The sequence below is a fragment of the Globicephala melas genome, chromosome 7 (genome assembly GCF_963455315.2).
Source record: "Globicephala melas chromosome 7, mGloMel1.2, whole genome shotgun sequence".
In the NCBI taxonomy this organism is placed as follows: Eukaryota; Metazoa; Chordata; class Mammalia; order Artiodactyla; family Delphinidae; genus Globicephala; species Globicephala melas.
Window position 1 is genome coordinate 6920518 of NC_083320.1, and position 16037 is coordinate 6936554.

The following is a 16037-nucleotide window of genomic DNA, read 5'->3' on the forward strand; positions in this document are numbered from 1 at the left end:
CCATAGCACTTACCAAGTATCTCAGGGAACCTGTTGGCCAGGTGAGGATAAAATGAGATCAAGTAAGGAAATGCGGCTCAGAAAATACCATGTTACGATACATAGGCTCCCCGCCTTGTACAGATGGAGAAACTGAGGCTTGGAGCTGCCCCCTCCCTGGCAGGCCAGCCTCCGAGGCCAGTGATGCCAGGGGCACATCTGAGCATTTTCCCCCATTCTGCTTGGTTGTTGCCCAAAGCCCTGCTGTCCTCCAGGGGTCCCTCCCCTGGGAGCTTCTCTGTAGCCTTTCTCTTCCCCTGACCTTGGCCACACTGCAGGCTGTCACTTGCCATTCTCACTATCAAGGCTGCCAATTCTAGACTCTGCCTCTAAAACTGCCTCCCTGCCCCCTCCCCTGTTATTCTCCATCCAACCTGTGGCCTTCTTCGGAGCACTCAGTAATAGCTGAAATCATCGTATTGACATATTTATTGGCCACTCAATGCATTGGAATGTAAATTCCACGTGGACAGAGTCTTCGACCATCCTGCTTGCCCTGGATCCCCAGTGCCTGGCCCACAGCAGCTTCTCTATAAGTTTTTGGCGTGTGAACATTTTCCATTTTACTGATGAGTTTGTTTGAGATGCAAAGCCTCAGTTGCCCAGAGTTGGCTCCTATGTGCTAGGTTTTCCTAAGGAGCCTTACACGTAGATCCGTTCACATGAGTCTTATCATCCCCATTTTACAGATGAGGAAACTGAGGCCCAGGAAGGTTAAGTGTCGCATGCAAGGTCACACTGGTGCTAAGTGGCTGAGCTGGGATGTGAATTCAGACAGAGCTCATGACTTTAATGCCATGCTAAACTGTTTCTCTGTCTGTGCTACCCTAGAGATGCAGCCTGATTTGGCCAGCAGGGCCTGAACCAGGCATAATGATGACCACACGCGTCAGTGTGGCTCCTAGCAGGGAAGAGCATGAACACACGTGGAACCGCCACCCTGGGCCAAGTATGAGCTCATTTCCCCAGGGTGGGAGGAAGCAGGTGGAGCGTACAGGGCAGGCCTCAAGGTAGAGGGGACACGAGAGGGGAGCCTTATGACTGGGGGTTCCCACAGGCAGGCTGAGGGTTGGTGGGTACCCCAGCAGAGGGTGGAAGGTGCCTGGCAGGACTTACTTTTCCAGCAGCCTGCTGCTGAGCGGCCACAGTAAGGGCACTAGCAGAATGAGAACTTTACAGACACGAGGGGGCCTTACTTTTCTTGTGGCTGTAGAACTTGTCCTCAGAACCATCCTTGGACTTCTTAATTATCAGTTTCCCAGATTCAACATCAACTTTGAGCTGCAGTTTCTGAGGAATCCCCAGAGATTCTGACTTTACCTGTGAAAAGGAGGTGGGGGGGAAGGAGGGGAGGGGCAGAGGAGATTTTGGTTATCCCTTCTCTGTGCTTTCACAGTGCCAGTCCGTGATCCCTTGTCGATACGACTGGGCAGCCCTTGGCCATGTGTCCAGCCCTGGTGTCCCTGCCGCACGGGACCACTGGGCTTCTGTTTCTGAGCTTCCCTGCCGCAGAGGGAGTTTCCATGGGCAGCTCCTGAGAGTCCCTGAAACGTGGGAGGAGCCCAGCTTGTCCACCATGTGCACATCAGCTATTCCGCCAGGTCTGGTGAAAGGAACGGATGAACGACTGGAAGATGGTTTATTCACAGCTGAATGTGGCAACACTCATTAATATGATGTGTCATCTACTTCCACAAAGGATTTTAGTAACAGATTTATGCTCCTGGGCCTCGTTACAACCAATAAGTGAACATTCACTGATAATAATTAGGAAAAAGACAATTGCCTAGGCATGTTCAGAAGATGGAAATACATCTTAAAATCGAATTGTCATCAGGGCTAGGAAGGATTTGGGGGTGGGCATCCTGTCCTGTTTCTGAATGTGGAACCAGTGCTGCGCAAAAAGAAAAGAAGAAAACAGCGCGCTCGTGGTCCCGGTCGCGCGGAGGAGGATGCGCACGCGGGGGGGAAATGGCTGCTGAAAACAAGCCGGAAGGGCGGTTCCCAAAGTGTATTCCGCGGAGCTCGCGCCTACTGTGTTCTCAACACCGCGCCACCTATAGAAGATGATCATGGGAATAGCAACAGTCATGTAAAAATCTTTTTACCGAAAAAGCTGCTTGAATGTCTGCCGAAATGTTCAAGTTTACCCAGAGAGGCACCGTTGGAACACTAATGAGAGATCATGATGCAGCCGTCCTTCTGGATTTTTTAATAATGTGTGACCCTTCACCTTTGATCCCCTGACCTGCATTACCTTGGTAACCGTTTCATTTTTTAATTTTTCATTTTTTGATTTTGGTGTACAAGCTGTAACATTTCATCTCTCAAAGTGTCACACGTTGATTTCCTCAAATAGAGATACCCCTTTGAGCGATAAAAAAAAAACGAAAAGAAAAACAAATTTCTGGGCCTAGAGATTCTAACTCAGTCACTTTCGGGGAAGTCACAGGAATCACTTTTTTTCCCCCTAATCCCTCCTTGAGGCACTATTTTCCAGCCAGTTCGGGGAGGCCCTCTGTTTGATGACACTCACTGCCCCCATTTGGAGAAGGAAGAAGTTTTGGCATCTTGGGCCAATGAGAAGCTCCTTCCTTGGGAGCCTCCCCATGGCGAAGGCTCCACAGGTTCATCTGGGCACCCATTCTAAGGTTTAATCATCTTCCCAGGGAGCTGGTTCCGCTGACCGTCAATCTCAGCCCAGCCACTGGGCTCCCTCCTGAGGAAGGACTGGGGGTCCATCAAAAGCCCCCCTTCCCCAGGGACCAGAACCGCCCCCAGCCCCCTCCTGTGAAGCACAAGTCCACAGCCACTTACCTCAAAGGTGACTGGTGGGATGAGGGAACGCCAGTGGGAAGACTCGGGACCCTCATGCAGCAAGGCCTTGACCTGTGGGCAGAAACGCACGGGGCCCTTCAGGCTGGGAGGGGAAGGGAAGGCAGTACAGGTTGGGACAGAGTCACAGGGGTACCTGGGCATTCTCCAAGCGAAGAGGGGGCCATAGAGAAGTCCAGGGAAGCTGCAGGGTCCCCCACATACCTTATCTTCAATAGAAGACAGGAGACTTGTCAGTTGGCTGAGCTTGGCCACCATGTTGATCGGATTGGCCTCACCAAGCACCTGGTACATGAGAGCAAATAAGGACGGGATGCTGAGTGCCAGCCGCTGAGCGCTTTCCATGCTTCATCTTGGTTCATCTCCCTAACAACCCCACAAGTACGATTATTGTCCCCCTTTGAAGACAAGGAAATCAGGGATATGTACAACCGTCTCAAAATTATGATGACCAAAAAATGCATCTTCCTTTCTTCTTCCCTCTAAACCTGCTTCTTCCCCGGTGCTTCTCAGTTGCTTAAACAAAACCGAGGCCTGTCCTCGATTATAACCTTTCCACCCTCCTACGTGTACTGCATCGGTGCTCCTGGCTCGACTTCCGAAACACGGCCGTCCCCGGCTCGAAACCCCCTGGTCCAGCTGCTTCCCACCACTGAGAGGAAATGATCCAAACTCTTAAAGACTCTGTATGATCCACCCCTCAGCCCCAGCCACGCTCATCCTCACTTCTGATCTGCCCTTGGCCTTGAGCTACACTTTCTGAGGAATCCCTAGAAACATAGATGTCACCTGAGAAGGCCACTTCCTTGTCATTCAGGTCTCAGAGCCACAGAGAGGTCTTCCCTGACCACACGAGCTAAAATCATCTCTACTAGATCACCCTGCTTTGCTTCATACCAATCACCACGATTGTTTATTTGCTCTTTGTGTATCTCCCCTGCTAGAATGTAAACACTGTGAGAATTGGGACCGTGAGAAATGTGTCCGGTGCTGTGACATCGGTGCTTGGCCAGTGAAGATGCTCGGTAAAGCTGTTCAATGCATGCCTGAGGCCCAGAGAGCTGAAGTTACCTGTCAGAAGTCACACAGCTAGTAACGGCACAGCAGGCCAGGAAACCATGTCTGCTTGGCACCAAGTCCACGGTCTCAAGCATTTATTCACAGAACAAATACTTACAAAGCACCTATTCTGTGCCAGACACGTTCCCAAGGTGCTGGAGATGTAGAGTTAAAAGGGCACCATCCCCGCCCTCCACTAGGACAAGAACACCAGACTTGACAACCTTGAACACCAAGCAGAGTGGAATGAGGGTTGTCACCGATGAGGAGATGTCCCTTTACCCCACCCCTTCCTGAATAAGTCAGTCAGGTTACACAGGATTTTTTTTTTTTTTTAAATAAGTATTATTATTATTTAAAGATTTATTTTTATTTATTTATTTTGGCTGCACCGGGGTCTTAGTTGCCACACGCAGGATCTTCGTTGCTGCCTGCACACTCTTAGTTGCGGCACGTGGCGTCTAGTTCCCTGACCAGGGATGGAACTCAGGCCCCCTGCATCGGGAGCGCGGAGTCTTACCCACTGGACCCCCAGGGAAGTCCCTACAGAGGCTTTTGACCTCAGTTTCCCAGCAGCCGCTTTAGCTCTCTCCTTCTGCCATCACCAATCACCGTCACTTCTGACCATCAGCAGTACTGCCGCTACGGCCACCTCCAGCACAGCCATCACCGCCATCATCGTGGCAGTTACTCTCTGTCACAACTTTCTCTAATTCTTTTTGGTTTGGCCCTTGCTCCTCGACAAAGCTCTCAATCAGTCTTCAGTTATTATTGGTCAGCAGGAGGGCTCAAGAGAGTGGAGCTGAGATGCAGGTAAGAATGGAGCAGGACAGCAGGTGGGAGACTACAGGATCCCTTGTTTTAGGGGTGTTTTTCTCATAAAGAGTTGAAAAGATGGCAGATTCAAACCCCCTCATCCTCCTTCAGACACTGGAGATCGCCTGCTTACTACCCGGCCCATCACCTGGTGGTAGGATGGTGTCTTCCCCACTCTCTCTTCGAATCTATGTCTTTTGGGGCAGGTTTGGTAAAGACGTACAAAGTATAAATGAAGCTACCAACCAAGTGGGAGTTAGTTCTTGGAACAAAAGGTATTAGAAGAACGCTGGAGCTTAGCCTCTACTGCCTCGTTAGGCAGAATACACATGACCATGTGATGGGTTCGTATGCTATGCCCAGCGTGTTTAAGATGTATTGACTCTTCTAGTCCTTGGTTTGCAGATGGGGAAACTGAGTCAGGGTGGTGAGTCACTTGTTCAAGGTCACAAAGCTGGTATTGACCTGAGATTTGAATGTAGATCTCGCCCAGTGGGTCTCAGCTGGTACAGATTTTGCCCTCTGGGGTCATTTGACAATGTCTGGAACATTTTGGGTTGTGAAAATTGGGGGATTCTAATGGCATCTAGTGGGTAGAGGCCAGGATGTGTTAACATCGTACAATGCACAGAACAGTCCCACACAGCAAAAGATGATCCGGCCCCAAATGTCACTAGCGTTGAGGTTGAGGGCAAAGTTCACAGCTCAGCCTCAATGTGGGCGAATTGGTCTGAGGGCCACCTGTGGGTTTGTAGAAGCTGACCTGGTTACTGCACTTAGCTTTTCAGTTGAACTTCGGAGGATGTGGGCTCCAAGGTTAACGACTCTCTGTTCTTACCTAGGGCAGACCCAGGGCTCTCCCCAAACTTCGGACCAGCAGTCATTTTGATAATGTTGCATTTTGCACCTCCCAGCAGTTCTCAAATAAATGTCGCGCAGAGGTCCCCATCTTATCTTGCCTACCTAACGGAAAGGGCCTAGTTTTGGTAAGAGGCTACCATGGCCAGATGTCTCACCCAAGCAATTTCATTTACTCCCTCATATACCCCTGCAGTGGCAGATATGACAATGCCCATTTCTCAGATAAGGCAACTAAGGACGGGGCAGGCGGGAGGGAGGTGAGTTAGATATTGAACTTGGATGTTTTTGATCCAGAGGCCAGTGTTCTTTCCTCTACCTCAGGCAGCCTCGGAACTCCCTCTTCCATTTGTGAATTTCTGGAGGCATCAAGACATTGTCTGCTTTTCTTGACAAGTCAGGGTCTCAGACAGGAGGGTGGCAGCCAGAACCCTTCCTCTAAATCCTGATGCCACCTCCCATCCCATCGCTACTCTGTCCTGCCACCGAATGCAAACACTTTGGCCTCTGCACGCAGGGCATCATGCTGGGGCGTGGCTGTTACCAGCTTTTCTCTCTAGAAGCTTCTCCCTCTTCCAATCCTACTTCAAAGACTTGGGTGTGTGGTCTTGTATTCAAACGATTTAAATTTTAGTGTCTGGTAGGGTCTCTGTTTTGTCTAGATTTGCTTTTACTTTCCCGGAAATTAACCCACCATTCACTTCAAGGAAAGCAAAATTACGTTGTTGTTTTTTTTATCCTGATGAATTTTAAGCTGTACAAATAGAACACAAATTTTCTCAGTAAAAAAAACAAAACTCCAAAAAACCATTTGGGCAAACCTGAAGTCTCCCCTGACCCAGGCCCCTCTGGCCCAGTTCCACCCCCTCCTCGTGAACAGAGTAGCCCTTTGGGTATAAACACTTCTGGTACGACTTCCACGTGTACACTTACATCCTAGTTTATATATTGTTCTACCGTTTGCTTTTTTCACTCAACAGTATGCCTTGGAGTCAGTGCATCCACCTTAGAACAGAATTCTGCATCATACTTTAACCCTTTCTCTCTCTGTTTGTGTTTCCAGCGTTTCTGTTTTTAGAGACAAAGCTGTGATAAACATTTTTGTCAACATCTCTATGCAAACACGTAGACCCTACGGCAGCTGCCTGCAGGTAGAATGGCTTACTTGAAGGACTCCGGGCATTAAACATTTTCATGCAGACGGCTAAAGTGCCTTTCAGGAAAGCCATTTCCACTCTCAGCTGTGAGTCCCTGACCCTCATGTTAGAGCCAAGTCCTGGCTTCACCAATCAAATTTTCCTGTCTGAGAGGCAAGAAGAGGTCTCCCTGCTTTGCAGGTCATTTTCCAGTTACTCATGAGGTGTTCACTAACATCTTTTCCAGGGCATCCCAGCTATTCCCAGTCCCTCTTCAGTAAAACAGGCTTTTAAAATCCTCTTCCCACTTAAAAAATTTGGTTGCTTTTACTTAATCGTGCTTGGAAGGGTTTGCTTTTTAAACATTTTTAAACCCTTGTCCCTTGCAAGTGCTTTCTCTGGAAGTCCTATCTGTGCTTGTTTTTACCTTTGCCGAGGACACCTTCTGTGACACAGACAACTTGGCCTTGGCCCCCTGCCAGGCTGTGAGCACGCATATGTGTGTGCATGTGCGTGTGTGTGCGCGCGTGTGTGCACGTGTGTGTGTGTTTGTGTGTCTGGCGGGGGGCCTGCCTTCACCTGCTCCTCCTGGGGCATGAGGTGGGAACAAGCATTTAGGCACCTCATGTTTTTTTCAGTTTCTGATGAGAAATGGTGGGAAAAGGTCCTGCCTTGCCTCCTTATTCAGCACTAATAAGGAGTTCTGCTGGCGGTTGCATAATTTGAAATCTTTATTCCTCAAATCAAAATACAGCGGGGGCGGGAGGTCAGGGTGCTGAGGCTCCCCGGCCCCCTTATACTCTGGGGGTCCAACAAAGGCAGTGCTTCCTTCTGAGCCCTCGGGACATTGGTTACCTCTTCTCCCCATGCCCCATCTGACCCCCCACCCCTGCCCCACTGGTTTTATCAATCTCATCTGTCCAATCCCAAAGTCTTTACCTGAGGCCGTGGACGCAGGCTGGGGGAGAGCTGCTGGTCAAACAGTCTCTGCAGAGATTCCAGGGTAGGGAGGGTCCGGGTGACTTCGCTGGGGGTAGGGGACAGGGTGAAGGTCAAGGATTAGTGAGGACCCAGTGAGGCATCACACACACAGGCTCCAGCTGGAGATGCCGTGGTGGTCACACCCACTCTGGCAAAGGCAGGGATCCTCCCCAGAAGGACAAGCCCGGGCAAAGATCCAGGCCTGCCAGTACTGGTCCATCTCCCGAGAACCCCCACCCCTTCCGTCCTGACCAGGACCAAACTGGAGCCGTGATGCGTAAACCTGATTCACCTTTGTTTAGCCACACTCAACTACGAAGCCTGTAGAAAATTTGAATCTAGAATCACAAAACTACTTAGAACTAATTTAGTCATCCATGGTTCCCAAACTTTAGCGTTTGTAAGAATCACACCCTCATCGAGTGTTAAAAACGCAAATGTCTGGGCCCCAACCTGACTTGGTCTGGAATCTGCATTTTAATTTGGTGCCCCAGGGGCTTCGCGTGCGAGCAGTCTGTGCTTTCTGGTTCACATCTCCTCTGAGCAGCTAAGGTGGATGCCCAGAGAGATGTGTCATTGTCTAGTACGCTGACAATTCCAGTACCAGGGCTTTATTGATCCTTCGTTCCCTTCTCATCTTTTTCTATTTTCCCATTGTTTTGGGCAGGGTGGGCAGACAATTTTGAGTTCTATTTTTCATCTATTATTTCATCAAAAACTTCATGTTTTTACACATTCAACATTCCTAGTGGTTTCAAAATATTCTATCAATTAAATGTATCAAAATCAATTGCTAGATATTTGGGTTATTTTGCGATCTTGGTGATTATAAATAAAGGCTGCTGTGAACAGCTTTGTTCATATAGCTCTTCTTTACTTATTTTCAATTACAGTCTTAAGATAACCAGAGATTATGGCTCTTGATCAATATCATCGTTAAGCCTTTGAGTGACGGTGGCCTTGGCCACTGTTCCAGCCTGCTCATCCTTTGTGCTATCTGAATTCTGTTATTCTCCTCTCTCTCTCTTTTAGTGGGCATAACAGTGCATTTTAATACTGATGAATTGATTTGCATATCTTTAATGTCTAAGTATTTTTCTATCTGGTTGGTTTCTATTGTATTTCTCTTCCTATAAACTGTTCATGTCCATTGTTGGTCTTCTGTTGGGAATTTTGCTGGTATTTTTATACATTGGTATAAACTCCTACTTATTGCTTTGCTTTTTATTTAATCTAGGTGTTGTAAGTTTTTTTTTTTCCCCCATTCTGTTGTTTTCACCCTAGGTAGGCTGGATTTCATTATAAAGTGCTTTATAGTTTTTTATTGCTCTATTTTTCACCTTTTCCTTGGAAAGTTTTTTGCTTACCTTAGTTAAAAATTTATCAGCATTTACTCGTGAGCAATGAGTAGCTCACTTTAAATTGGTTTCTCACTCTTTTAAAAGTTTTGTTATAAACAGGGTTTTGGGGGGTTGTTGTTATATCTTTTTAGTTCCTTACTTCATCTGGAATTAAAAAAAAAATGTGGTGGAAATAAGTTCACCTTTTTCCATGTTGCTATTCATTTTCACTCAACTGCACTTACTCTTTTTTCCACAGTTCTTTTGGGCTAGATCATTGCACAAGCTCATCTTAAATATGATAGGATTTATTTTCAGAATTCATATCATTCATTCAACGAAAACTCTGGAGTGCCTCATATGTACTAGGCAATGTCATGTTCATAGATTGACACATCTCACCATTGCAAGGATGGTGTTGTAGCCTACTGGCTTTGATTGGCCATCCTTGGGATGCCTCTGGGGGCCAAGGATGGGGTGGGGGGAGGTAACTGGCCTGGGGAGGGGGAGGGAAGTGCCAGGCAGACAGGGTTCTCAGTTTCTTTCCCACCTCCGACTGCGCTACTCTGTTAACATAGTGGTATTCTGTTTAAACTGTCATTTCATAAAAGAATTCTAGGCCAAAAAAAAAAAAAAGAAATTCTAAAGCACTAATTCAGAACATGCTTTACCATCAAATAGATCTCCCTCATTGTTCTCCTTTTTAAAACTGTTATTTTAAAAACACAAGTACATATCACAAACTGAATCTTTAGGATTTTTCTAAGAATAATGCTGTTATCTCTGTATTTCTAACCTTGGTAAAATTTTGAGAAATCTGGCTCTCAGACGTGTCTGGAGGGGTTGGTTAGGGTCAGAATGACCAAAGACACATAGGGACTTGAGTTGGAAGACTTAAGAACTGGTCTTATCATACAGAAAGGATTTGTCCCGGGAAGTTACCATCAGCAGGGTCCCTGGGAAGCTTGTCTCAGCTTCAGGTCACCAGCTCAAGGGAAGACGGGGAGCAAAGACAGGGAGGGCTGCAGTCCTCAGGCAGGTCAGACCCCAGACACAGCCCAGAAGGGGCCTAGGCCCCCTGAGGGAGCCCTCCCAGAAGGAGAGGCTCCTCCCACCTTGGTCTCAGAGAGATGGTTAATTTCCCCAAGATTCCCATTCGGTTTCCAGCTAGCACATCCAGTGTCTCCTAACCAGGAACTCCAGACTCAGAAGGAACATTCTGATACTTTGTTGTTTTCTTAATTTTTTCTTCTCTGATTTTTTGCTTCTTTTTCTCTTTGCTTTAGCAAAAATTTCTCATACAGTATTAAATAATCAGGTGATGATGGGCATCTCTTTTTCTTTTATTAAAATGTTTAATGGGATGATTTTAATGTTTCCCTGTTAAGTGTAATTGGTTTTACATTGACACATATTGTATTATTAAGGAGGGATACTTCTGGTCCTTTTTAAAAAATGATTTTTAAAAATTAGAAACGACTTTTATCAGGTCTATTAGTACATCTATGCAAATGATTCCCTTATCTCTAATCTCCTGCTAAATTACAGTGTTTTCTTTATATTGACGCACGCTTACAGTGATTTCTTAGATAAAACCTACATTTTTCATATCACTTAAATTATATTTGCTAGAATATTACTGAAATATTATACATTTATATTAATAAATGAAACTGGATATAGTTTATTTCAGGCTATTATCTTGATTAGGTTTTCAGATTTGAATTATACTTTTCTTGAATATTGAATTAGGTGATTTTTGTCATTCCCGAATAATTTATAAATCATGGTTATTATTCCTTGAAAGTTCAAAGAGGGTATACATGGTAATTTTTACATTTCATATTTCACATAAAATATTTGCTTCATTTAATTATAATTTGAAGGTTTGTAGCCACGTAATGGTACACTGTACTCTTTATTGATTTGGAAATCTTTAATGCAAATTATTAAATCTCCTACATTTCTAATTTTTAAAATTTCCTTAATTGACTTTTTCTTAATTTATTTCTGTTTTTAACTATCTTCCCCCTGCTCTTTTCCTTTCCAGTTGTTGTTATTGTTCATTCGCTTAACAGAGATTTCTTAAAGACTCTGTTTTGTTCACTGCTGTATCTCTAGCCCCTGGAGCAGTGCGAGGCTCGTAGTTGGCACACATTCAATCTTTGTTCAAGAATATTGAATACATTACTGTTTCCAGTACTTTGCGTGACCATGGAAATATCAAGGCAATCGGGGTATGACCCATGATGCCTTCAGGAGACTGAGAGCCTGGATTAAGTCTGTATGCTTGACTTATTGTTCTACGCCTCCCTTTCCATAACAGAGCATTTAAAGCTATGGCTTTTCCTCCAAGTAGTGCTTTGGCTGCATCATCTAGAGTTCTGATATACAGAGGCTTGATTACCCCGCGTTTCCAAACCTATCCCCCATAGGCTATTGTTGTGTCAAGTGTCTTCTTTAATTCAGCGGTGATTGGAGATGATCAAGAAAGGCCAGATGGCTGGGTAGTTGTGGCTAGTTTGTTACTTATTTCTATTTTCATCATACTGTGTTCTGGGAACACAGAAAGAACACTTTTGTTTTGGGTGTATTCATATCCAGCTGCTCAGTAGGCTGCTGGGTTCTTATTTTTAGGATTACCAGCACTCTAAAATTTCTGGAAAAAGATTCTTGGAAATGTTTTGAAGTGAAGCCTTGTGATTAGTACATTTTCACCAATTTTTTAAATCTGCAAAGACTCCTTTGGCTCTTGAATGATATCTAGGTTGAGTTAATCCCAAGGAGAAGTCAGTAGTCTTCTCCTTGGAGATACTGCTTCAGAATTTTTATTATATCATCAAGGAGTATGAATAATATTAAGTATTGTAATTTGTAAAACTAATGGTGCTGTTCCTAGTTATTTACTTTCCGAGCGCATCTTCCCTTGTGGTTTAGAAGATTATAAGAAGAGGTCTTGGTGCTGCTGTTTGGTAGTTCTGTCATTGGGTCTTTAGGAGGCTTCTCAATACCTGGATTTAGCTCCTTTATAAACCTGGAAACATTTTTTTCTTTTATATATTTAGTCATCAATTACACATCATTTTTTCCCCGCTTCTTGGAGAGCCCACCCTACCAGCTATAAGTTGAATCTCTATGTCCTCTTTCCAAAGACTATTGATTTTTAATCACACATTCTTGGCATATGCTTATTTAGTCCTCTCATGTTTTTTTCTTTTTTTTTTTTGCGGTACGCGGGCCTCTCACTGTTGTGGCCTCTCCCGTTGCGGAGCACAGGCTCCGGACGTGCAGGCTCAGCGGCCATGGCTCACAGGCCCAGCTGCTCCGTGGCATGTGGGATCTTCCCGGACCGGGGCACGAACCCGTGTCCCCTGCATCGGCAGGCAGACTCTCAACCCCTGCGCCACCAGGGAAGCCCTCTCATGTTTTTTATATATACTTCCCTGACACTCTGCTCTGTTTTGTGATTTGATTTTCAAGTTTGATTTGAAAACTATGGGTTCATTTTATGGCCTCCAATGAAGCAGTTATAATGATGGTATTTTTGTTTTGGTTGGTTGGTTTCTTTATCAAAATCCTTACCCTGCTCTCACTTAATTGATACAATAACCTCTCCGACACTTAGACATTTTATTTTAAATTTCTACTTACAATCCTCCTCATTTCTCCACTTCATGGGGTATCAAGTATTTCCAGACTCTGGAGACTTAATTCTTTATTCTCTTTCTCTGGAAAAGTTTCTGTCTGGTTCTAGATAATCTAACTTAGGGTTACAAATCTTCCTCGAGCCTTTGTGCTGCGGAAGTTCCTCCTTTCAGACACAGGTACTGCCATTGTAATGACATTTTTGCAGAGGAGGCTCTTGCACTGTTTCTCACTCAGTTCTCTGTGACTTTCCCATCCTCACCCTGGCGTTTGTGTTGGGCCAAGTGGTCTGAGTGGAGAAAACTGGCCACCATTGGCACCATCCTCAGCACCCCGTTCCAGTTCCTTCTCCTCCACCCCACCTCTCAACGTCTACCCTGGGCCTCCTTTCCCCTCCATCTGCACTCCCCCCTGTGGTGACCTTACCCCACTCATCTCCCAGCTTCAAGTGCCAACACATGCTGATGACTCCCAGACATATACCCTTACCCCTGACGTTTCCTGGGCTCTAACTTCTAGAACTAAACCCTTGGTTGGTGGCTCAACTCACAGGATGTCTAATAGCGCCTCAAGCCAATGGTAGCTCAGAGAAAGATGCCCCTCCTCCACCCCCTCCTCTTTGACTTTCCCCATCTAAGTAACTGGCATCATCCACCACTCAGCTGCTCGCACCAAAAACCCAAGGGTCACCCTCGATTCGTCTTCCCCCCACCCTACATCCATCTGCCAGCTCCACCATCCACACGTGCCCTGGGTCACACCAGCTCTCAGCACCCACATGCTCCCAAGCCTTCGGTCATCCAGCTACTATCTATCAGCTCTTCCTGTGTGCCAGGCACTGTCGAAACCCAGGACTCAGCAGGATGCAAAGCAGACACAAATCCCTGCCTCCTCTTGCTTCCCTTCTCGTGGGCCACCATCAGGTCACAAATATAGTAGCTCCCAACTGCCTGCTGCTTTGGGTCTGCCTCCTAAGACCCAGTGTCCACCGCCCTGACTCAGATTATGGCACAATCCTGAAAATCTCTACCAGGCCTTGGGAGTCCTGTGTGATGTGGCTCCTGCTAGCGTTGCCAGATAGAACACAGGACACCCAGTTAAATTAGAGTTTCAGATAAACAATGGATAATCTACTAGTGCAAGTATATCCCAATATTGCACGGTATATACTTATGCTAAAAAAGTATTTGCTGTTCATCTAAAGTTCAGACTTAACCGGCCATCCTGTGTTTTTATTTGCTAACTATGACCACCCTACACCTGACTCTTCCCAACCTCCACTCCTAACACTCTCCTTCACTCTTTATGCTCCAGCCTCACAGACTTTTTGTTCCTCGAGGCTGGCCTCATTCCCACCTCAGGACCTTTGTACTTGACATCCCGCTGCCAATAGCTGGAGGGCTAGCTCCCTCTTGTCACTGAGGTCCCAGCTCTGCGACTGCCTCAGAGAGGTCTCCTTGACCCCCAAAGGACACTAGCACCCTCCCACCCAACGTCTCTCTAGCACTTTCCCCTGTTTTATTTTGCCATGATGTTTACTAAAATTATCTTGTTTATTTACAGACTTAATCTACCGCTATACTTCCTTACTAAGACATCAGCTCCAACAAGGTCTAAAGAGCAGGGACTTTTGCCCTGTGTTTATTGCTGTATCCCAGCTCCCAGAATAGAGCTCAGGGCAGGCTCTCCATACGTATTTGTTAAGCGAGTGAATGAATGAATGAATGAATGAAGAGCTGTTCCAATCAAAGCAGTCTGAAATCTACTAGTTTATAGTTAGTTTCATGGAACAACATCTGCAGGGTTTGCAGGGGGATGGGAAACATAATTTTTTCCTAAGATTTTCTAAAAGTCCATCCCTAACCGCGTCTTCAAGCCTGACTATCACTTTGCCTATGAAGTGAAGACAAACAAATGTTGGGGGGCATTTAGAACATCACGCGGTCTCTCTACTTCTAACTCGAAGTTAACTGTTCAGTAACTAAAGGCCTGTGGAAAACTAGAGAACTAGCTATGTTGAGGAAGCTGCTGTCACCATAAGGATGAGGTGACCCAGGTTCTAGGAAAGTCCAGGTAGCAAAGCAGTGCTGGGGAAATGTGCTGAGTGTACTGGGTGAAACTTGTGGAGAGACTTAAAGCTATATCTCCTCTGGACAAGGAAGCAGCAAAGAACAGGATTTCCACTGGAGCAGAAATAAAAGCTCGCTACCAGTCATGATGAAATTGTGTTTCTTGAAAAGAAAGTGCCGTGTGTGTGTGTTTTTCCTAGTGATGAATGATTTATAACGACAGCATCACATGGAGCAATAACTCTCTGTGGAAATCTTTAAAAATGACAGCTCTGGGTCCAATTGGCTGAAACTGCGTCAGTCGAAAGCCAATTCCTTGAAAGTAAACCTGACTGGCCAATTTGATGAGGGCTCAATTTGTCAAAGAAATTATTCGTTAACTTTACCAAATGTACGGATTGTGCTTTTTAAGAGCCTTTAGAAGGAAAGTTCAATTTGATTACTGCTGATGAAAGATTCTTGTTTGCATAGAAACTAAGCTAAGATAGATATGGCGCCAGAGAAACTGACAAAAGAATTTTGAAACTGCTGTGTATGTAATAAGACACAGAACAGTATAGGCTGATAAAACCTCACCCACATGAAATGCTATTTTTCCAACCAAAATGTTGACCTTTCATTTGCCATGGGATTGTTTGGGGTCCCTGTGATTTCTTTCAGATGCTTTTAAATGTGATTTTCTATTTTTTCAAGCATTTAAAAAATTCTTTTGTCAATTCTTCAGAGAGTGTATCAGCTTTAAGTTTGCACTTTTAACAATTAAAATGTAATTAAACTTAATTTTAATGGTAATGAAATTAAAGCACATAATGAAATTAAAACACTAAAAGAAACTGGAATTTTTACCAATTGGTCCTTCAGTGAATTCAACAGCAGAACACTCAAGTTTTGGTGAATTGGCTCACTTTAAAAACCTGCCGTCACTGGCAATCTTGAGCCATCACCACCCACGTAGAAAACAGGCTGATTTTAATTGATCTCCTCTTGGTGCCCTTACGTGCTTATCAAATGTGCCGGCTGCAGCAAGAAAGACGAATGGCAGCAGAAGCCGTAGCCTCTGGATCCTTAGCAAGTGTGGAAGGGCTGGCGGTGTACTCCCGCCCACCCCTTCCCATAGCAACTGGCCTCGAATTAACTTTCGTTTAAAAAAAAAAAGCCAACAACCACCAAGTTCAAATGCCATGAAAACAAAACCTCCAACAACCAGATTTCTAAGCCCCCACCAACAGCCCAATTGCCCGGAGCTGGACACCGGGGCT

The 16037-nt window shown here is 45.5% G+C and overlaps 1 protein-coding gene and 1 pseudogene across 3 annotated transcripts in view; one reads left to right on the forward strand and one right to left on the reverse strand.

The window, feature by feature from the left end:
- INPP5D (inositol polyphosphate-5-phosphatase D) overlaps positions 1-16037 on the reverse strand; it is a 132005-nt gene that overhangs the window by 45858 nt on the left and 70110 nt on the right. For all 3 annotated transcript variants that reach the window (XM_060301729.2, XM_030870671.2, XM_060301728.2), the window contains exons 6-9: positions 7683-7770; positions 3079-3159; positions 2857-2928; positions 1236-1359 (exon numbers count right to left, since the gene is read on the reverse strand). In XM_060301729.2, the coding sequence (XP_060157712.1) occupies positions 1236-1359; positions 2857-2928; positions 3079-3159; positions 7683-7770 (365 nt within the window). The remainder of the gene's footprint in view (positions 1-1235; positions 1360-2856; positions 2929-3078; positions 3160-7682; positions 7771-16037) is intronic.
- Positions 1616-2228, forward strand: LOC115852887 (calmodulin-binding transcription activator 1 pseudogene; annotated as a pseudogene).